The 21899-nt window shown below is 57.2% G+C and overlaps 1 protein-coding gene across 15 annotated transcripts in view; it reads right to left on the bottom strand.

Moving 5' to 3' along the window:
- The window catches only part of ARHGEF2 (Rho/Rac guanine nucleotide exchange factor 2), a 38327-nt gene extending 16915 nt beyond the window's left edge, over positions 1-21412 (bottom strand). For 2 of the 15 annotated variants that reach the window (XM_058701864.1, XM_058701865.1), the window contains exons 1-6: positions 21273-21412; positions 19938-20055; positions 13004-13121; positions 12368-12407; positions 11125-11218; positions 223-367 (exon numbers count right to left, since the gene is read on the bottom strand). In XM_058701864.1, coding sequence (XP_058557847.1) covers positions 223-367; positions 11125-11218; positions 12368-12407; positions 13004-13067 — 343 coding nt within the window. In that variant the 5' untranslated portion in view covers positions 13068-13121; positions 19938-20055; positions 21273-21412. The other 13 variants (XM_058701878.1, XM_058701870.1, XM_058701868.1 and 10 more) reach the window with 12 other exon arrangements.
- Between the last annotated feature and the right edge of the window lie 487 nt (positions 21413-21899).

Below are 21899 nucleotides of genomic sequence, written 5' to 3'. Positions count from 1 at the left end.
ACAGCTGCAAGGGGAGCCACCGGCCTGGCCTCCTCCCCCCCCACCCCCCACCCCCACCCCCGGCCCATGCCTCCGGCCACCATCCCTCGCAGGGAGGGAAGGGAAGCAAGGGAAGCGCTGGGCCCGGCTGGGACTCCGGGAGAGTGACCCTGCGCATCCGGGGCAGAAAGGACGGAGGGCAAGGCTGGGGTCAGAGCGACATCCAGGGTGCAAACGACTCACTTGGACAGATGAGGGCTTCCTTGGCCGTGATGCTTTTGTTGCAGGCATAGCACATGGTCATGCCCGACACGGAGATGGTGGTGAAGAGGTGCCCGTTGGTGTAGCGGGCGTCCTTGACTTCCTTCATCTTCTCCTTCTCGCGGGTCTGCGGAAGGGGCGAGAGACAGGAAGTGAGGCCGGGAGACAGCCGGCGCCCGAGGCGTCCAGAGACAGGCAGGTCGAGGGAGCAGAGCCCGCGTGGGGCTGCCGGAGACATAGCGCTTCCCACGGGGAGGGTCCGCCGCGGGGTCAGCGGCGGCCGTCGGGAGCGACCGGCCTCGACCTCGCCGGCCCCCCGGCCTACCTGGCCCCTGCGGCTGGGCTGCCTCCGGTGGCCGCTCATCTGGCCGCTCATCTCCCCGGCTCCAGCCCCTACGTCCTCACCGCACCTCCCAGCCCTGCTGCACTCGCCCCCGGGCTGCTGTGCGCTCTCCTGCGAGCGGGGAAGATGCGCAGAGGAGGGAGAGCAGGCGAAGCAGAGGGTGCCAGCTCACCAGCGCGTTCCAATCCATGGGAGTTAGCTGCTCTGATAACCATGACAACGGGTGTCGCGGGCTAGGCAGTCACGGTGGGGGGCAGGAGAGCCCCTTCTCAGATTGGCTGGAGGGCAGAATGCCTCCACTGTCGCCCCCACCCAGAGGTCAGGACCCCACTCGAGGGTCCCCGTGGGAGGCCAGAGCCTGGTCACTCCTCCTCCCTGGGCTCTTTGAGGAAGGAAACTCAGCCCATGGGTCTCCTTCCTCCCGGCAGGAAGCCGGACTTTTATTCCTCATGCTGCCCTCCAAAACCTAGGCTAGTGCCCGAGGCCACTGCCCACTCCCATCCCGAGCCCCTTCTGGCTCTACCCTCCACCCTCCGGCCGCGACACCGGTCTTCCGGCTCCGGCTACACGGGGCACAGAGTACCTTCCTTGGGGTCCCAGAGGCTGGCATCCCTGTCCCGGCCTTCCCTCCTCCTGCAGCCCCAACCTCTGCAGGTCAAGTCTCCTCTCCTCTGCCCCTCAAGTCCCTAAGCTTCCCCGAGAGCCCGAGACGGTGGGAAAATGGGCTGCCTTTCTTCCTGCCTATTCCAGGACCTTCCTCTGTGGTCACCTCAGACCCCTGGAGTCCCTCTACAGAGAGGGTAGCACACAGGACAGGGGCTGGCCGAGACCCGCCCCACCCGCCCCCGCCAGATTTCCAAGCTCTCAGGAACCAGAGTGGGGCTCAGATTGCTGAAGCTGAGGGCAGGTGACCTAAAGTGGAGGACACTGCCCAGGGCCTTGGGACAGAGGATGTAAAGCCAGGGGACAGCCCTTGGCCTGGGCCCTCTCGGCCCCTGCACACAGCAGCTGGGAGGCTGAGGGGAACCACACTGCGCTGGTGCGGGGCTGGTGCTCCGGGCTCGGGACAGAAAAGGGAAGTATGTAGGAGCTGAGTCAACAGCACAGTGGCCACAGTGCCTAAGGCCTCTGGGGTCCAGGGTCCTCCCCTCACCCCCGACTCAGAAGCTCCAGGTCTGTCAGCCAATAAGCACAGCCTGGGGGTCTCAGGGTCTGTTCCCCACTTCCGATCACCCACTTTCCCCCCTCCTCCTCCTCTTCCCATTTCTTCATCTCCTCCCTCCTCCGGGTCATCTCCCCACCCCCAGCCTTCCCCTTCTCACCCGCTCCACCACCACCACCACCACCCCCCCCCCCCCCGCCCTGCTCCCAGTCCTGGTTAGGGAAGCTGACTCCTGTGGTCCTGGCCTCCAGTGTTCCAGGCCTCCAATTTTCTATGCTGGTACCTACCCATCTGGACCTCTAGAAAATTCTCCCTTTGGGCTAACTTCACCTGTCTTGCCCCAAATTATAGCTCCTTAGAAGATCAAATCCTCCTCGGAATCACAACCTTATAGGACCTCAAAGACCAAGCGCCTGTATCTCTCCCCTTGCCGCACACCCTCTCTCCCCTGCACTCCAGGCCTCCTCTAGGACACCGATGAGAAGTCTGAACACTCACTGGGCTTGAACTGAAGGCAGCAAACCAGCAAACATGAAAATCACACGGGAAAAACCACATCTGGAAGGGGTAGCGGTGCGGGTCCACCCCGTGCAAGTCCCCTCCCCACCCCCTGCGCCCTCCGCCACCTGGAGGCTCCCCCTGTACAGAGGCAGGGGAGGGTGGGCGAGGACGCGCAGCCAGAGCACAGGGCTTCTGGGCCCTTCCCTGCCTGCCATCGACGCCCCACAGAGGACCCAGCCCCTCTGCTCCCCACACTCACCCTCTCTCCGAGGGGCCCCCTCTGTAGGTGAGCCAGCAGCGGGCAGCAGCCACAGCAGCACATCCCACCTCGGGCAGCTAGCGGCCCTGGCACCGCCTAGTGCTATTGTCCTGTGGCAGCCTGTGCCCGCCCCAGGGCTCGGCCAGGGGGACGGAAGGACCCAGGACCCACCACCGGGGGGAGGCTGTCCCTGAGACACAGTGAGTGGTGCCCGCCTCTCCATCCTACTCTTTTCCAGGTATTCTGAGGACGGTCCCGCTCGGCTCCGACCCACCCGCAGGACAGCCTGTGGGGCGAGCACTGGGCCACAGCCCCTGATCTACACTGGCCGTGCCGAACGTGCAGAAGCCCCTGCTTCGGGGCTCAGTCCTCCGACTGGTCAGCCCTGCTCATCCGCCCCACGGAAGCCTGGCGTCAGGAGGCAGGGGGGAAGGCGCACTGGGTCGGTCCCCTGGCTCGGCGGCCTGTCCAACAGGCACTGGGCGCACATTTGCAAGGGAAGGGAGGACGACTGCGAGGAGGGACGGCGGACACTGAGGCCCGGGGTCCAGCAGCACCCTCGCCCCGCTCCGGGGACCCCTCAGTCCTCACTGGAGCACCCCCCCCCTTCTTTCTACTCCACTTCCTTTGAGCCTAGACCCTGAGGGTTTCCTCTGGGGGCCCGGAGAGGCCGACCCAAAGCTCCCCTCCGTTGTCCCTCCAGATCATGGTCACTTGGGGGCAAGAAAGGCGAGGGGACGAGGGCAGTGTCCGCGTCTTCCCCCTTCTCCGCACTGTGCCTCCCTCGGCGGCAAAATGGGGAAAATGGTGCTGTGTGTGAGGAAGGGACTGCCGGAGCTGGGCTCCCTGGTGGGCAGCATTGGGTAGCAGAGCCCCCCAGGCAGGTGGGCGCCTCTCCCAGCAAGGCCCCGGCGCTCATTCTTCCACCGGGCGTCCACGCCACGACCTCCGGGGCAGTCACGTGGTGCTCAGAGCCACAGCCCCTTCCTCAAGATGGTGAGGCCCCTGCAGGGTGACCAGAAGGCACCCGAGGGTCCCGCTGGGATCCAAGTCACCTGCGGCTCCGCGCCTGACCAGCCGGGGCGCAGAGTCATAGGCTGTGGAGTGCACGGGGTCGTGGGGATGGGGGCTTTGGGCCGGGAAAGGAGCAGACAGAGGGTTCCTGGCCACAGGACTGAGAGGAAGGCCAGGCTCTGCTCCTTTGTGAGCTTCCCGGCAACAAGATAAAGGCAGCAGCCCGAGGAGAAGGTGGCCAAAGCCGGAAACGTAACACACACCGGACACACAAAGGCACTTAATAAATGCTTGCTCGATGAACGAGAATGACACGCCAGACAACGGGGGCGGAGGGGGCACACGGGTGGAGCAGCAGAGGGGCGCTAAGGGCCATGAGGAATAAAATCAGGCCGGGGACCCTGAAACTCAGGCCTCCTGGACCCCAGCCTGCCCCCTGCCCGGCCACACCTGTCGGGTCAGGAGAGAGACAGCAGAGGGGAGGGCGGGGGGGGGGGGGGGGAGGCAAACAGACGGGCATTTGTGCAGGCGAACAATAGCCGTGCCAGGACTCCCTGCCCTCCTGGCACAGGGCAGGCCGGCTGGGCTGGGAGGGGGCAGCTGCTGCCTGCACCCCCTCCCCCAAGACACACAAACAAACCCAGGAGGGTCCAGCCAGCTTCCCTCAGCCGCATCTCTCACCAGCTCCAGGAGCCCTGGCCAATCTGCTCACTCAGGCTACTAGACGGCCCTCAAACCAGAGACGGAAGCTAAAAATGGAACTACTTCCAGAAAGCTCAAGCCCCCTAATCTGGTGACCGCGGCTCAAGACAGTAACCCAAAGCATCTGGGGACAGACAGCCACACACACACACACACACACACACACACACACACACACACACACTCTCGACACAGGTCACACGCTTGCATGGGATTCACACATTCAGATCTGTCCCCTCCAGGATCCAAGGTCGGTTCCAGGGAAGCCAGGACTGAGCTCAGGCCCCTCTCTCTGTCCTTTGCTGAGCCCAGCCGGCCCTTCCTCAGGCACCAGCAACCCCTGCAGCAGTGACTTCCCTTCCTCGGCTCGGTCCTGAACCGCCATGACCCTAGAACCTCTTCCTGTGCCCCTAAAAGCTTCAACCTCCCCGGGACCCTCAGTTCCTGCAAAACTTCCTTACAAAACTGCCAGCCAGCTGGGTCAGCCCCTCCCTGTTCACCCAGCCCTCCTCCCCGGGCCCAGCTCCTCTCCCAGTCCATCCTGCACACAAAGCCAGCCACCTCTCCTTACCCAGAACAAAGAAATCGCCTCTCCCTCTCTCCCACTCCACCTGCCCCACACACGCCAATGCTGGGGGCCTGGAGACTCCAAGGGGACCCCAGCCTCCAGGGCCGTCCTGGAGGCCCCTGCTGGCCCCTAGACAGGAAAGGACCCTTTGTTCTGACACATGAAGGTTAGGATTTGGGTGGGGGAAGAGCAGGGGGCCAGAGGGAAAGGGGCCTGTGGGGTCTGGAGCCAGGGAAGGTAGGAAGCAGAAAGAATGGGGAGTGGAGAGAAAGGGGTGCCGGGAACAGACACGTGGGGAGGGGCTGCAGTCAGCCTCTGTGAAGCTGGGAGGAACGGGGTATTCTCCCTCACAGCTTCTCCTTCTCGGACAAGTCCTGGGTGTCAGGCAGGGAAGCGGGCAGGGGTGTGGGCTCAGGGCTTGGTCTGACCCATCCCTCCAAATAGGTAGCAGGGGAGACCATCTTCCTCAAATAATCTCATTTCCAGCAGGGCCCCTCTACTTCCCACCACAGTATAAAAAGAAAGGAGACAGCTGGTGCGCTGGGGGAGGGGGAAGAGGGGATCCAGGGTTTGTTGGCCAAGCACCAACTCCCCCCTTCTGTAACCACAGCTTTCCGGAGGCGGCCCTCCCCTTCCGACCAACCCAAACCGACAACCACCCTCCTCCTGCGGCGCTCTGCCCTCAGATCCACCCACTCAGTCCCCCCCCAAGCCCCCACTCCTCAAACCACAGCAGGCCCCAGGACAGAAGGCGCCCCAGTCCCCCCGCTACTAGAAAGACCAAGGCATGAGGACCCAGGTATCTGGCCCCCCAGCTCTTTCCGATGAAGGACCCCAGTATCTACCCTCCCAGAGGCCCTGTCTACACCCCTCTCCAGGTCTGCCCCCCACGGCTCCCTCTTGGCTTTCCTTTTTAGGGTGGAACCAAATTTCCGTGGTTTCAAAAAAACCTCTCCGCCCCCCTTTGGCTCTACTCCAGGGTCTCAGCTCAAACGGTTGAAAAATAAACAGACTCTCAGGGCTGGGGCCTGGCCGGGCCGGGGGGTTGAGCAGAGCCCGTCTGCCACCCCACGGCTCCAGCACACTTCCTGTCTTAGGCTCTGCTCAAATCCCCAGTTGCCTTCCTGTTGGCAGAATCTCATCCCGGCCCCCGAAGGGAAAGTTCCAGGATGGAACCTCTCCCAACTTAGCCTGGAGACAGGTAGCCAGGCTAGGAGTTAGGAGGAGTGTGGGAGGGCTTTCCACCATTTTCCAGGGCTCCCAGAGGGCACTGCCCCCTTGCTGCAAGCACCGTGGGGGTGATGGGCACTGGGGCAGAGGGAAGGGCACTGGGGGCAGGGCACTGGCGGCAGAGGGAAGCCAGAGATTAAACCAGCTATTGGCGGGGTCCTGGCCCTCCTGATAATGGGTACAGTGCGGGCGACCTGGCTGCTGGGAGGCGCTGTCTGCATGCCACGGGCTGCCAGCTCTAACCTGTTCACGGACACCTCATTTCCCGGGGTCTGGGGTGTGCAGAGGTCATGGCCTTGAAGAGTGGGCCTGGCTACAAAGACAGGGATAAAGGATACTTGGGAAGGAGGAGGGCCAAGGATAATTATACCCCAGACTCTGGAAATGGAAGGTGAATGGGTCCCAGGATGAAGAGTGAAGGAAGGGCTAGGGAGAGGAGGGAGGAGGGGCGACAGGGGCACAGAGCCGGTCAGCGGGTCACCCTCGGGGTTTCACGCAGGGAGAACGGGGGGCTTGGAAGCTGGCGGGTCACACAGGGACGGCGACCCGAGGCCCTGTGTTCCAGAAACAGGTGTGCCCAGGGCCCCGGAGGACGGAGGAAAGGATCCCAACTACACAAAGACCTCTGCTCCCGGAGCCTGAGGGTGATGGCTCCTGGGGGGAAGTACGCCGTCCCGACCCCAGCCACCCGCCTACCAGAGGGGAGAAGTGAATCACAGCTGGAAAGTCCATCTGCGGGGGGAGGAGGGGCTGACTTTTGTCTGGGGGGTGGGGGGCGGCGGCGGCGGTGCGGGCGGGAGGAACCGGGAAACCACCCCTCCAGGCCCCTGCGCCGGATGGCGGGGACAAAGGGGGATGAGCACGCCGGCGACCGCGGGGCGCAGGGGCCCCCGGGCCGAGGGGAGCCCCGCCGACACGCGCACCTCCCTCCTCCCGCGCGGTCCCTTCCCGGAGCAACTTTCTTCCGGGCGGCCGGGCCGGGAGGGGGTGGGGGTGGGGGGCGGCGCGGGACGCCCCCCGGGGCCCGGCGCTCCCTCCCGGCCCCGCCGCCCCGCGCCCCCAGAGCCCACCTTGCTCGCCAGCTCCCGGCTCCGCTCGGTCCGCGCGCGCGTGAGCGACTCGATCCGAGACATGGTCGGGGCGGCGGCGGCGGCGGCGGGCGGTCCCGGGACAGGAAGGCGGCTCGCGCGCGCGGCCCCGCGCAGTTCCTCAAACGCGAGCCTCCCCGCGGGCCGGGGGCGGGGGCCGCCGGGCCGGGCCCGGGGCGCTGGCCGCCGCTCGCCCCGCCGGCCCTGCGCGCCCTGCCCGCGCCGACCTCTACCCGGGAGCCCCGCGGCCCCCCGCCCCGCGCGCTCTGCAGGGAGCCCCGCCGCCCGCGCCGCCAGGCCCCGCGCGCCGCTGGGGGCAGGGCAGGGGGAGGGCGGGGGAAGCGAGGGGAAGCGAGAGGCCGGTCTTTACCGGGCGTGGAGGCGAGGGTGCGCGCCCGAGGACTCTCCCGCGAGCCCCCCGCCCCGCCCCGAGCGGCGGCCGCCCCCGGCCCCGCCCCCGGCCGAGCCCCGCCCCCGGCCCGCCCGCGGCCCGGGCGCGGGCTCCGCCCCCTCTCGGGAGGCCGGGGAAGTCCTTCCTGGTGTCTAACCCCGCTTCCCTCCGTTGGCTGTTAGGCCGGAGCCGAAAGACTGGACACCGGCCCGCCCCCGCTCCGGGGGGCACTCAGGGCCTGGCCGGTCTCCCCACAAGCGGCGGCGTGCAGTGGGGCATTGTTTCGGGGCCCTCTGCCGCAGCCTGAGGCACCCTCCACCTTTGCCTAGTTTCCTGCTGCTGCAAACTTCCTCCCCCAATCTAACTATAATCCTTCACACTGCAGTTCATTTCTGCCTCTCAGGCTCTCGCATTTCTCTGCAGAGCCTTGGGGCAGAGCATCCTGGGTCTGCACGGTCCTGCCTGACTCTGGTCCCAAAAAGTGTAGGGGAAGGAGGGAGAGGAGGCCCAACCCAGATGCCGCAGCTCCCGGTGCCCGGCTCAGAGGCAGCTCCAGCCAGTGTTTCCAGCCCAGCTCAGCACTCCCCTTAGGTGCCAATTTTAGCCTCTGCCACTATTTTGGGCTTCGCTGCCTCACCACTGGCTGAGCCCGTTGGGCTCCTCACCCCCAGCACCACCTCCACACTGCTCCCCTAGCCTCCCTCCTAACAACTCTTTCATCACCTCCTTCCTCACCCATTCCACTGTTTAAGAATCCATGTACGGCAAAGACCAGAAAACAGGAGAGGGGATAAGCCCATTTCAGGCCGGATGGAAATCAGAAAGCAAAAAGGACTTTCCCAGGGCCAGGAGGCAGGCTGGTTCCCCCAGGCTTGCACCTGCGGGGAAGACCTTATGGGAAGGCCCTAGGAACTCCCCCAAACCAGAGATCCTGGCCCAGAACCCCAGACTTGACCTCCCCGCAGTGAGCAGGCAGGGCTGAGGAATGTACTAAATTTAAAAACGGAACAGACAACCAGAAGCCAGAATCTTGGCCTGGTGGATCCACCCACTGGGAGCCCAGAGACCAGGGGTGGGCCAGGACCCGAACTTTTCTCCCAGGCCTAGGGTGGGAGAGTGCCACAAGCTAAGGATGGACTCTTAAAGGGCCACATTGTAGTGTGGGCACCCAGTGGGTGGAGCCATGAGGCCGGGACCTGAATCGCAGGGTTTGAGGGAACTCTCAGGCGGGCCTCGGGCCTCAGACTCCGGTCTCTGTGAAGGAAGCAGACCTCAGGCTCCAACCCTTTTCTGCCTCCACCCCCATCTTCAGTGAGCTCTGTGTCCCAGCCTGGCCCTCGCTCAATGCCCACCTCTTCCGCTTAGGAGATGAGTGGCCAGGAAGGGGGTTTGGGAGTGGGTAGAGGAAACTCGTCTACCTTGAGGAACAGCTGGGCTTTTAGAGAGCTAAGCCTGCTGCCTGACTTAATTTTCATCTTATGCATCCCGGGAACACTTCCAAAACCAAACCCTTGCGTCGTCATCTCGCTATCCCCGCCCCACTCCTATCCACTGATACTTCCCGTTATTTTCAGAAATTATTTTTTAGATGCCCCATAACAAAAGGCAACCCGAATTTCTGCCAGAACCTAAAAGTAGCCACCACCAGAGCCCGAAACTCTTGACCTTGGGATCGTGAGTTCAAGCCCCACATTTGGCGTGGAGATTACTTTAAAATAAGAATCGTCAGGGGTGGCTCAGTGGGTTAAGCATCCAACTTCGGCTCAGGTCACGACCTCACAGTTCGTGGGTTCCGGCCCCGTGTCAGGCTCTGTGCTGACAGCTCAGAGCCTGGAGCCTGCTTTGGATTCTGTGTCTCCCTCTCTCTCTGCCCCTCCCCCACTCACACTCCGTCTCTTCTGTCGCTCTCAACATTAAAAAACAATTTTTTAATAAAATAAAAGAGAATGAAAATCTTTTTACAAAGCAACAACAAGAAAGCTTTGGGTCTGCAATACCGCCCTGCCTCCTGGTAACTGTAGGATCTCAGGCAAGTAACGGAGCCGCTGCGTTCGTTGTCTTGTCTACCAAATGGAGATTAAAATACTTATCTTTGTCAGAGTGTTATGAAAATGAAATGGGATGGCCTCTGGAAAAGTGTTTTGTCCACCTGGATGCCTCTAGTCAAATAGGAAGGAATAAGCCACTTCCTCTCTCCAGCCCCGCCCCCTGATGTTGACCTGCCAGGCGCAGTCCCGAGCTGGGAGGAGGGGAAGGGGTTTAGTGAGGCAGGCACACGCACTCGTGAGTGTGGAACGGCACTGGGCCGGAGACCCTGGTGGGGAAGGGCGAGTCTGGCCAGACGCGGACTCGCTCCGGCTCTTTCCCACTGCCTATCCGGGTCCCACGCTGCCCACACCCCCCTTCACCTGGTTACTTTACTTCTCACCGAACTTGGGCCAAGGGTGGCCAAACGCAGAAGACCCCTGGGGATCGGGATGCCCCCCACCCCGGGCAGCACAGACTCCCCCTGCGGGGAAAGAAGGCAGCTCCCCCAGCACACTCTCCTACCCTGAGCTAAGAGAGCTCCTGAGGACGCTGGCCGGAGACCCCAGGTCCCTGGAGAGCTAAGTCCCCCGTGGGAGAAAAGAAGCCTCACTGCCCCACTGCTCTCCCCACCCCCGGCTTTAAGATTCCAGCCGCTCCTGCTCAGACTGGCTGGTCCCTGCCTCAACCCGCCCCCCCTCCGGCCTGTGGTGAGAAGGTGCTAACCAGCGGGTTTCTCCTCTGCCTGACCCGGAGGAAGGCCAAAAGGCTGGGGGGGGGGGGGGGGGCAAGCCCGGCCCGGCCCCAGGGGCGAGGGGTGAGAATCCCAGGGCTCTTCCAGGTGAATATGGAGGTTTTCTCTGCAGTGTTTCTCCATGCTCAGCAGCCGCCCCAGGTTGGAAGGTGCATGCACACTTGGGGAGGCCCCGGGAGGAAAAGGGGGGTGCTCATTCTGCCAGGAAATGGAGAACGTGGAAAGGCATTGGAGCAGCAGCCAGAGCTCCTGGTCTCGCAGCGCCGGGGTCGGTAATAAGGGACCCGGGAGGATAGTTTCACCTTCCCGGGGTCAGAACTGGACGTGGCCCTACACGCGTGGCTGTGCGTGCGTTTCCACAACGTCGCACTTTCCTGGTTCCCACGCTGCCTGGGGTCTAATTGCAACTCCGGCAGCTGCTGCACCCACCCATCCAATTCCGAGTGGAAAGGCACTTTGCAAACCCTTATAGACGCTCCCAAGAAGTGAAAAGTAGTGCCGTGATTGTGATCATTATCCTTCTTCCCCAATGGTTCCGATCTCTGCTGCCCACCTCTTAGCCACGTGAGGCCGGAAGAGAGGTAGGGCTCAGCCACCCTTCCCCTCTCCCAGCTGTCCACAGCTGGCTGCGGAGCTGGAGGCAGGGGGGGCGCAGAGGAAAGGTGACCCTCCCCCCATGCAGGGAGGGAGTCTGGGAGAAATACCACGTGCTTCCTCCAAGCCTGAACCATTGCCCTGGGTGTCTGTCTCCCGGGGAAGCTGGGGACAGAGCAGAAGGTGGGGTGCAGAGGAGGGGAACTGAGGAGGGCAGGGGGGCCAGGCCTCCTGCTTCCCCGCTGACTCCTACCTTGGCCTTTCCGGTCATGCCCAGGAGGAAACTGAGGGTCCGGCGCAGGGGGGAGTCCGCCCAGGTACCTGAGCCCCCTTCCAGTTGGCTACAGCTGCAGAGAGAAAAAGAAGAGGTGAAGGGCTGGAGGCTGAGCTGGAAAAGAAAAGCAAGATGTTCCCGGAGAGATGGTGGACGAAGGCGCCATGCCCGGAGGGGAGAAAGGAGGTCCGAGAAAGGACTGAGAAAGCCCCTCGCCCCACCCCCACCTCCCGGATGTGCACGGCTGCTGCCCAGGCACCTCAGTGTGTGAGGAAAACTCCAGGCTCCTCCCAGATAAGTGCAGACCCTCCCCCTTCCTACCTAACTCAGGCCCGGCCTCTGCCGGCACTGCTTCCCGACCAAAGATGCGGGGTGAGGGCCCCCCAGTGGGGCATGTTCCCCTCAAAACACAAGAGCCCTGTGTACGACCCTCTCTGCTGTGTGGAAAGGGCCTCTGGGCCCAAAGCCAATCAGGAGTGGATTTCCTGGGATTTCATCAGCCCCATCCCATGAGCTAATCCCAAACCCAGAGCCAGGAGGATGTGTCAGCTAGAGATTTCCAGGGTCACAAATCAGAGCTTGGCATCTTAAAGGGCCCTGGCTAGCTCATCCAGCCGCACTGTCTGGGAGGGCCCGGCCGCTCTAACCAGGCTTCAGCTGCAGGGGCCAAATAAACAGGTGTCGATTTTGTGTGCTGATTTTTCTGGGCACCGAAATCTCCCAGGCTCCCGCAGCTCCAGGGCTGGGCCTCAGCCCCTGCCCTCCCACCCTGGGCTCCACGGCCCCTGCCCAGCTCTCCGTTGAGCCACTCCCCTTTGGCTGTGATCTGAACCTCCAAGTGCGATGCATGGGGTCCTTAGTCACCGTGTCTCCCTAAGACTGTCCAGTAGCTGATCTGCCCACCCCCCTTCCTGGCCTTGACATCTCCCTCTCTCCTCTTCATCTGACCGCCTGGGGTCTGGATACTACTTTCCTTTCCCTAATTGCTTCACTCTCCCATGAGGCTACGGGGAGCCCTGTAAACCTCCCTGGCCACTGAATGAGGAGAGGGTGAATTCTGTAAAGCTCGGGGACAGGGCCTTTTGGAGGCCTAGGATCGGAAATGTCAAAGGGAGCGATGTTTCAGGAAGCAGAGACCCTTGGTGCTGCAGGATCCGTGGACCAGTCCCACTGCCCCTCTTCCATCCGGGCCTCTGAAGGGCTCTGGGTCTCCCAGACTCACCTTCGGCTGAGGTCAGTGGCGGAGGGCTGGCATAAATTCCCTGCCAACACAAAAGGAGACGAGAAGTGTCCAGCTAAAGCCAGACAAAGACGCCCGGGGCTGCCTCCCCCACCCCCTCCACCTGGATCAGGTTCCCATGCTGCAGGTGCATGTGACTGGCACTGGAGTGTGTGTGTGTGTGGGGGGGGAGGTCTGAGCGGCGCAGAGCTGAAGAACTGAGAGGCCAGGGAGCAGAGCACGGGACCCTGTAGAGCAGGGGGTGGGCGCCTGAGTCTCAGCTCCGTCTCTGCAGAACCGAAGGGAGACAGCAGAGGTCTCGCACTGAGCCTCCAGTGCCTCATCTTGAGGACACGGTACATGGCAGGAAACTGTCCTTCATCTCCTGTGACGGGGAGGGGAGGGCAGGGGAGGGGGACTGGAGAGCCGCACTCTGTCCTATGTCCTCCTTCATTGGAAGGAGAGTTCTGAATTCAGACCTCTCATTTGAATAGAGGCATGTTGGTGTTTCCAAGGGTGTGTGGTTAAGCAGAACCCAGGACACCCAGACTCTAAACAGCTGGCGGTGGGCGGTGAGGGACGGTGGTGAGATAGACAGGGGAAGGGGCCACCACTGCCTTGCCTCCCACCTCCACTCACCAGCCGGGTCGGAACAGCCCAAGAGGCAACTGATGCCACTCATGGACGCAGACTTGGAAAGCATGCCAGTGGCCGAGCGCTCCAAAGGGCCAACGGATGGATGACAGCAGCTCTGACCCTAGAATCACATCAAGAACCCTCACTCGAAGTCAGGCCTCACCCCTCCTGCTCCCTGTGCTCTTCGTCCCCGTCCTCCACACCTGCCACGTTCCACCTGAAATCCTTGGGAAGTTAATCCCACTGTTCGGCGTTCCGCACTCTGCTGCAATTCGAGCCCAAAGCAGGAAACATCTTAGAAAAAATTTACACTGAAGGGTTTCCAGAGATGACAGACTCAAACTACGGAGGCCAGGCAGGTAATAAAAACAAACAAACAAAATGAAATGAGACAACAGAGACAGTCTGGATTTAAGACAAAAGGGAGTAGGAATATTCATGAACCACACACCCAACCATTAGGAAATAAATATTTTTCTCAAGCCTACACAAAGCACTTCAAAAACTGGCCACATATCAGGCCAGAAGGCAAATTATTTTTTATTTTTTTTAACGTTTATTTATTTTTGAGAGAGAAAGAAACAGAGCGTGCGTAGGGGAGGGGCAGAGAGAGAGGGAGACCCAGAATCCGGAACAGGCTCCAGGCTCTGAGTTGTCAGCACAGAGCCTGACGCGGGGCCCGAACCCATGAACCCTGAGATCATGACCTGAGCCAAAGTCGGACACTTAACTGACTGAGCCACCCAGGCGCCCCAGAAGGCAAGTTTTAACACATTTCAAATAATCTGTATCATAGAGATCATAGGAAACAAGCCAGAAATCCCCTTCCAGTGGATCGGATGAGGGATCTGAGATGTATTCACATATCAAAATACTAACCAAAAGTGAAAATGGGGGCGCCTGGGTGGCACAGTCAGTTGAGCGTCCGGCTTCGGCTCAGGTCATGGTCTTGCAGTTCCTGAGTTCGAGCCCCACGTTGGGCTCTGTGCTAACAAAGAGCTCAGAGCCTGGAGCCTGCTTCAGATTCTGTGTCTCTCTCTCTCTCCCCTTCCCCTGCTCATGCTCTGCCTCTCTCTGTCTCTCAAAAATAAACGAATGTTAAAAAAAATTTTTTTTAATAAATAAAATTTTAAAAAAATGAAAATGAACAAACCACAGCCCACCCTACAATATGGATGAATCTCACAAACATAATATTGAGTGAAAGAATCAAGAACACAAAATGTATATGCTGTATGGTTATACTCATAAAGTTTAAAATAAGCAAAACTAGTTAATATTGTTTAGACTTGCATATAAAGGGGGTAAGTCTATTAGGAAAATTGAGCTTAAAAGTAAAGTGGGGTGCCTGGCTGGCTCATTTGGTGGAGTGTGGGACTGTTGATCTTGAGGTCATGAGTTCGAGCCCCACGTTGGGTGCAGAGATTACTTAAACATAAAATCTTAAAAAAAAAGAGTCAAGAAAGTGGTCATCTCTGACGGGAAAAAGAGGGCTATGGATGCAGAGGGACACAAGGACCATGTAGGTTTTAGTGACACTCTAGTGTTTCTTGTGTAAGCTGGGTGGTTATGTGGCTATTTGCTTCCTAATGGTTCATTACCTTCTACAGGTAAGTTTTATTTTTTATTTTTTATTTTTGCTACATATTTGTTCTGTCTCAAAAATGTTTTCAGTTTTAAAAAGTCTCTATAGATTTACAAAATTTAAAACACTCTTCTAAATAGATTTACTGGACAAACAAGAAAGAAATCATAATGGAAATTTAAAGATAGTTTATGACATGCTATATTTAATGAAAATACTATAGAACTACAGCACAAAACTTGTGGGAGATGGCCAAGGTGGTATTTCAAGGATAATTTATAGCCTTATTTGAAAAAAAAAATTGTAAAATAAATGAACTATGCCCACTTTTAAAAAAAAATTTTTTTAACGTTTATTTATTTTTGAGACAGAGAGAGACAGAGCATGAACGGGGGAGGGGCAGAGAGAGAGGGAGACACAGAATCGGAAGCAGGCTCCAGGCTCTGAGCCATCAGCCCAGAGCCCAACGCAGGGCTCAAACCCATGGACCGCGAGATCGTGACCTGAGCTGAAGTCGGACGCTTAACCGACCGAGCCACCCAGGCGCCCCAAACTATGCCCACTTTAAAATTGGAAAAGGAACAACAGAACAAACTCAAAGAAAACAGGAAAGATATGATAAAGATAAAACAGACATCAGGGCCCCTGGCTGACCTAGTCAGTAGAGCATATGACTCAGGATCTTGGGGTGGTAAGTTTGAGCCTCAGGCGGGGTGGACAGATTAGTTTAAAAATTTAAGGGGCGCCTGGGTGGCGCAGTCGGTTAAGCGTCCGACTTCAGCCAGGTCACGATCTCACGGTCCGTGAGTTCGAGCCCCGCGTCAGGCTCTGGGCTGATGGCTCGGAGCCTGGAGCCTGTTTCCGATTCTGTGTCTCCCTCTCTCTCTGCCCCTCCCCCGTTCATGCTCTGTCTCTCTCTGTCCCAAAATAAATTAAAAATGTTGAAAAAAAATTTAAAAATTAAGGGGCACCTGGATGGTTCAGTTGGTTAAGCGTCTGACTTCAGCTCAGGTCACGATCTCACGGTTGGTGGGTTTGAGCCCCATGTCGGGCTCTGTGTTGACAGCTCAGAGCCTGGAGCCTACTTGGGATTCTGTGTTTCCCTCTCTCTGTGCCCCTTCCTTGCTAGTCCTCTGTTTCTCTCTCTCAAAAATAAATAAAAACATTAAAGTAAATAAATAACTAATTAATTAAAAAATAAAAATAAAAATCAGAAATCACTGGAGCACTAAACATAAAATAGGATCAATAAAAGCCAAGAGTTGTTTTTAGGAACAGGTAAATAAAACAGACAAGGCTGCAGAAGAGTGATGGACAGAGGGCAGGCATGAATTGAGGGAGAACGGGAGGTGGACCTAGCGATGGCAGTGCGGTGACTAGAAAGGCAGAAGACTGCCCACGACTCGCTGGCAGCAATTTGGAAAATGCAAGCAAGACGGGAGAATTCCTTTTAAAAAAATGTGTGTGTTTGTATCTATATCTATATCCATATAACTCACCAAAACTGAATCTAGAAGAAATAGAAAGTCTGAATAGTCCTATTAAAGAAATGGAATTGGTAGTCAATCTTTCTCTAGGCAAAACACACTGAGCCAAACAGTTTTATAGGCAAGGGACGGGTGTCTCAAGGAATAGGTCACTGAAATCTTATGCAATCTTCCAAAGAATAGAAATGAAAACCCTCCAACTCTTTCTCTAATGCAAATATAACCTTAATTCTTAAACTGCACACAGGCAGTCTGACAAAGGAAGATTTGGGGCCAATCTCTCTTATCAACATAAGTACAAAAAATCCCAAACAAAATATTAGCAAACTGAAGTCGATTTTAAATGGGTACAAATTGTGGGGTACCTGGGTGGCTCAGTTGGTTAAGCGTCCAACTTCAGTTCAGGTCATGATCTCACAGTTCATAGGTTCGAGCCCCACATGGGGCTCTGCATTGACAGCTTGGAGCCTGGAGACTTCTTTGGATTCTGCGTCTCCCTCTCTCTCTGCCCCTCCCCTCCTCATGTTCTGTCTCTCTCTCAAAAAAAATAAACATTAAAATAAATAAATAAATAAATAAATACACAAACAAACAAATAAACAAACATTTTTTAAAAAGGAATAGGAGGGGTGCCTGGGTGGCTTAGTCAGTTAATCATGCAACTCTTGATTTCAGCTCAGCATGATCTCACTGTTCATGAATTTGAGCCCCACATCAGACTCTGTGCTGACAGCTTGGAGCCTGGAGCTTTGGATTCTGTGTCTCCCTCTCTTTCTGCCCCTCCCCTGCTCACACTCTTTCTCTCTCTCTCAAAAATAAATAAAACATTAAAAAATATTTTAAAAGAATGAGATACCTCTAAGAGACCCACCAGAATGACTAAAATTTGAAACTTGAAAAAAGAAGTATAATATACCTAAGAATAAACCTATATCCACAAGATCTACACAGAAAAAAAATGATATTGCAGAGGTGTACTATTTTCATGGATAGGAAGAAGCAATTTTGTACAGATGTCAACTTTTCCTAAATTACTCTCTAGATTCATTGCAACTCCAATTAAAATCTTAAACACTTTTTTAAATGTTCATTTATTTTTGAGAGAGAGAGAGAGAGAGCATGAGCAAGGGAAGGTCAGAGAGAGAGAGGGAGACAGAGGATCCGAAATGGGTTCTACTCTGAGAGTGGAAAGCCTGATGTGGGGTTCCAACTCATGAACCGTGAGATCATGACCTGAGCTGTAGTCAGAAGCTTAACCAAGTGAGCCACCCAGGCACCCATTAAACATGTTTTAATGCATGTTTTGCATACATGTTATGCTTCAATAATTTTTTTTTTTTTTAATTAAGAAATTTGGGGCAGGGGCACCTGGATGGTTCAGTTGATTAAGTGTCTGACTCTTGATTTCAGCTCAGGTCATGATCCCACAGTTCACGAGTTTGAGCCCTGCATTGGGCTCTACTCTGACAGTGTGGAGCCTGCTTGGGATTCTCTCTCTCTCTCTCTCTCTCTCTCTCCCTCTCTCTCTGCCCCTCTCTGCCTCTCTCTCTTTCAAAATAAATAAATAAACTTTTTAAAAAATTTAAAAAGCAAACACAAGAAATTCAGGAGTGCCTGGCTGTCTCTTTCTGTGGAATGTGTGACTCTTGATCTCAGGCCTGTAAGTTCGAGCCCCATGTTGCGTATGGAGATTACTTAAAAATACAGTCTTTAAAAAATGAATAAATAAAAAATAAAAATTAAGAAATTCTGTTTATGTAAAGTCACCATGGGAGAAGGAAAAGACAAACCACTTTTCTCCATTTTGTGAAAAGTTCATTGTAACACATATCACCACAAAGGATAGACAAAAGACAGTGGAGGAACTTGGGCAAAAGACAGGAAGAGGAATTTCACAGAAGAGGAAAGACAACAGTCCTGCATACATATGAAAAGATGCTCAATCGCATTTGTAATAAAGATAATTCAAATGAATACCTCAATGAGATTTGTAACCACTAGACTGGCAAAATTAAGAAGTCTGATGACTCCGAATGTTGGAAGTGATTTGGTTCAACAGGAACTCTCCTTTACTGCTGATGGAGGTGGTAACGGTCTGCTAGGACCTCGTAAGAATGGACAGGCACTCTGCGACCTAACCACTCCACTCCAAGGTCTATACCCTGGAGAAACTCTTACAAATGTGCACCGAAGAGAGATAAAAGGATGTTCATAGTGACACTCTTCATGGTAGCAAAGAGTGGACATGATCTGAACGTTCATCAACAGAAGAATGGGGTGGCAGAACTCTAACCACCCGCAGCACAGACGTAAAAATTAGAAACAGAATGTTGCATGAACGTGCAAGTTATAGGCAATTGTGTGCAATATGACATCATTGTTTTTAAACTCAGTCACAAAAAACATATTATTTAGGTAATGTATATATTTGTATTAAAACTGTAAAAATGTAAATGAATGACAAAAGTCAAGACAGTGATTATCTCTGGGGGTGGGGCAGGCAAGGGAGTAATAGGAGAGGAGAGTACACGGTGAAGACACCCCAGGCATTGGTGGTGTCAGCTAGGTCTTGAGATGGGTAGCTGATTTATTGGGCATTCAATTTCACACATCATATTTAAAAGGCCAAGGCAGAGGGGGGCGCCTGGCTGGCTCACTTAGGGGAGATACAGCCCTTGATCTCAGGGTTGCAAGTTCAAGTACCACACTGAGAGGGGAAAGAAACCGTGGTCTCCAGTGCTCAGCCTGTGTGCCAGCACAGTCCTGGGCACCTTAACAGCATTTCCCCCCCGAAATAATCACAACTTTAAAAGACAGGTTTTAGGGGCACCTGGTGGCCCGGCCGGTTAAGCGTCTGACTCCTGATTCCTACTCAGGTCATGATCTCATGGTCTGTGAGTTCGAGCCCCGCTTCGGGCTCCACACTGACCGTGCAGAGTCTGCTTAAGATTCTTTCTTTCCCTCCCCTCGCCTCTCAAAATAAATAAACATTAGAAACATAGTTTTTATTATCCTGATTTTCAGAGAGATGGAATAAATCATTCGCTCGGCCAGTAAATGAAGGATCTGGGAGTCGGTCTGATTCCCCAGTCCTGGTCTTCCTGTGGCATCACCGTGCTGGGATGGTGGGGGGCGGGGGGGAGGGGGCAGCAGGGATGCTGGTGGGAGGGGCTGGCGGGGATGAGATGGGCCCAGCCTGGCTGCTGCCTGCAGGCCACAGCAGCCGGCTTCCCTCAACCTCTCTTCCAAACCTCAGGCTGGGCCGAGGAGGCCGGTGTCGGTGGCCCCGGCCAGTTAGAGGATCAGTTGCCCAGTGCGACGTAGCAGACCCAGGGGTACCTCTAAAGCCCCTGTGTACCCTCCAGGTCCCTAGGTCCTGGCTGGAGACCCCCCACACATGCTCCCTTAAGCCAGAAGGCCGGGCACACTCTATACACTTTCTCGTTCCATAATTCTATGATTATCTTGTGAGAGAACCGCTGTCTTCGTTTCTTCCCACAAATTATAAGTTCGGCTCCCAAACTGAGAAATGTGGGGTCCACAGAAAGCAGCAGTTATCACAGTTAGGGGAACAGGGGCCTTTTGATGAGAGGAACAGAGATGCCCACATCAACGCAGAGCTCAGACACAGAAAGGGGAGACAGAGAGTCTTAGAGAAAGAGGCAGGACACCGAGCGTGGGGGACAGGGCACACAGACACAGAGGCAAACTGAGGGCGTACAGCCCACAGACACAGCCTCGGTCAGACGGAGTCAGAGCGACGCCTGGGCGGACAGACCCAGCAGCTGGCAGGACAGAAGAGGCACAGAGTGGGGCAGCACAGCGGGAGGGAGGAGCTGGCCTCCGGGGGGACTCTTGTCCATACCACGCGGGAGGGCCGGCCACCTTGGTGCTGCAATTCCAGGAAGGCATCCAGCTCCTCTCGGCTCCGCAGTAAGGGGGGCTCCTGAGGGCACGTGCATCCCGATGTCTGCAGTTTGCTCCTGAAACACACGTAGCCACCACTGCCCTCTGTGGCTGGTGGCCAGTGACGGGCACCAGGGAGGAACCCGGCCCCAGTCCTTCCTGTAGGCACACCTGCAGCCCAGACCCAAAAGACCCGCCTTCGGGAGCCGTGCTTTGGCAGAGCAGCGGACAAGGGCGGCCCCTGCCGGCCACTGGGCAGTACTGTCCCCCGGAAGGAAGCCAGCGCTCGGGAGAGGCCAAGGGCGAGTGGCAAGCTCACCCCTTGCCTGGTTCCGGAGGCCAAGCTCTGCCCCTCCTCAGCCCAGGGCTGCCAAGGGGCAGAGCTAGTGCCTGATGGTGAGAGGCGACCCCTCGGAGACTCTGAGGTGAAGCTGGCCCCACGCGAGGGGCGCCCAGGGCGTCTCTGCCTCCAACTGGGTGCTCTTGGGAAGGTGGCAGGAGCCCCGCGGGCAGGGCTTCCCACTGGAGTTGCCACCCAAGCCGGGCCAGGGACACAGCACAGCGTCCTCTCCTTTCAGCCAGCTCAGCCAGCTGTGCCCAGGAGCTAGAGATGGGCCCGCTCACCGAGCCGAGGGAACCTGTCCGTGGGGACCGCTGCCAGAGCAGTGCCCTTCCGTGGCTGGCAGGCTCCCACGATGACCACTCCAGCCTGATGACCACGATGAGCTCTCCAGCCTGACCCCTGGGCCTTCTCTTTTGACCTCCTGTCCTTGGAGACTTTCCAGGGGACGGGGAGAGACAGGTCCCCGACTTCCCACCAGCACAGACTTCTGAGCAGGAGCGGCTGCCCGCCCCCCCCCCACCTCCCCCGCAGGGCGATGCTGTGATGTCCAAATACCTGGGTCCGCATCAGCCCGGAGCCAGCAGGTGGGCATTGCCCACCCCCCAGAACACTTCCTGAGGAACCTGGGCCACATGATCCCCAAGTCCCTTCCAGCTCTGACATCCTTGCGTGAAACCCAAAGCAGGAGGTGTTGGCAGTACGGGTCCCTGCTCTGTGCCTCCCCCTCCCGCCTCCCCCCAGCCCCTGAGACTAGCTGGGGAGGAGCCGGGACCACTAGGAAGAAAGGCAGGGTTCCTCCTCCCCAAAGGCCTGAGGGAGGCTGGGTTCGGACTCTCCAGGGAATGCCCAGGACGCAGGTGTCCTGGGCCCCCGTCATCCTCCCCAACTACTCTCTCCTAGGTCTAGCTAGGACTTGAGGGAAGGAGGGGCAGGAGGTCCCCTGGGGGTTACCTGCTCAGTGGGTCCTGGAGGTCCCTGTCTGGCCCCCAACTATGTCTTTTGAAGGGGTGGTGGCTGTGGGCACGGAAAGCCCCCGACCTTCGGAGGGGCACAGCGGGGAAGCCATCTCCCTCCTTCTTTTTCCCCTCCTGCTCCTCCTCCTCCTCCTCCTCCTCCTCCAGCTGGGCTCTGGACTCGTCCACAGACAGGCAGCGGCGACTGTGGCCTCGCGGCACCAGGTCTCCACCTGCGAGGAACTCCTTTGGGAAGTCTCCGCTCATGGGAGGCACGCACAGGCCGGTCTGCGTCAAGAAGACAGCAGGGTGAGCAGAGTTCTAGAATTCTAGAACCTCAGAGCTGGGAGGGCATCACAGTCAGCCGGGCCCCCCTCCCTTCACGGGGACGCGGAAGTGCGGAGCGGCCGGCTTGGGACGACCAGGAATGACTGCAGGACCACATCCGGGACCCGGGCCTTCTGACTGTCGTCTGGTCCTCTCTCTGGGGGATAGGACATCCTCGCTCACTTGTGATTACACCATTTCCCAAGCACCAGTATGGCAGAAAACCCAGCCAAGCAGAGAGAAACAGATACCTGTCCTTCGAGGGACTCACAGTGTGTGTGCGCGTGGTGTGCACAGA

The sequence above is a fragment of the Neofelis nebulosa genome, chromosome 15 (assembly GCF_028018385.1).
Source record: "Neofelis nebulosa isolate mNeoNeb1 chromosome 15, mNeoNeb1.pri, whole genome shotgun sequence".
Lineage (NCBI taxonomy): Eukaryota > Metazoa > Chordata > Mammalia > Carnivora > Felidae > Neofelis > Neofelis nebulosa.
The sequence above is the reverse complement of the archived record's forward strand: the minus strand, read 5'-3'. Positions and strand labels throughout refer to the sequence as shown.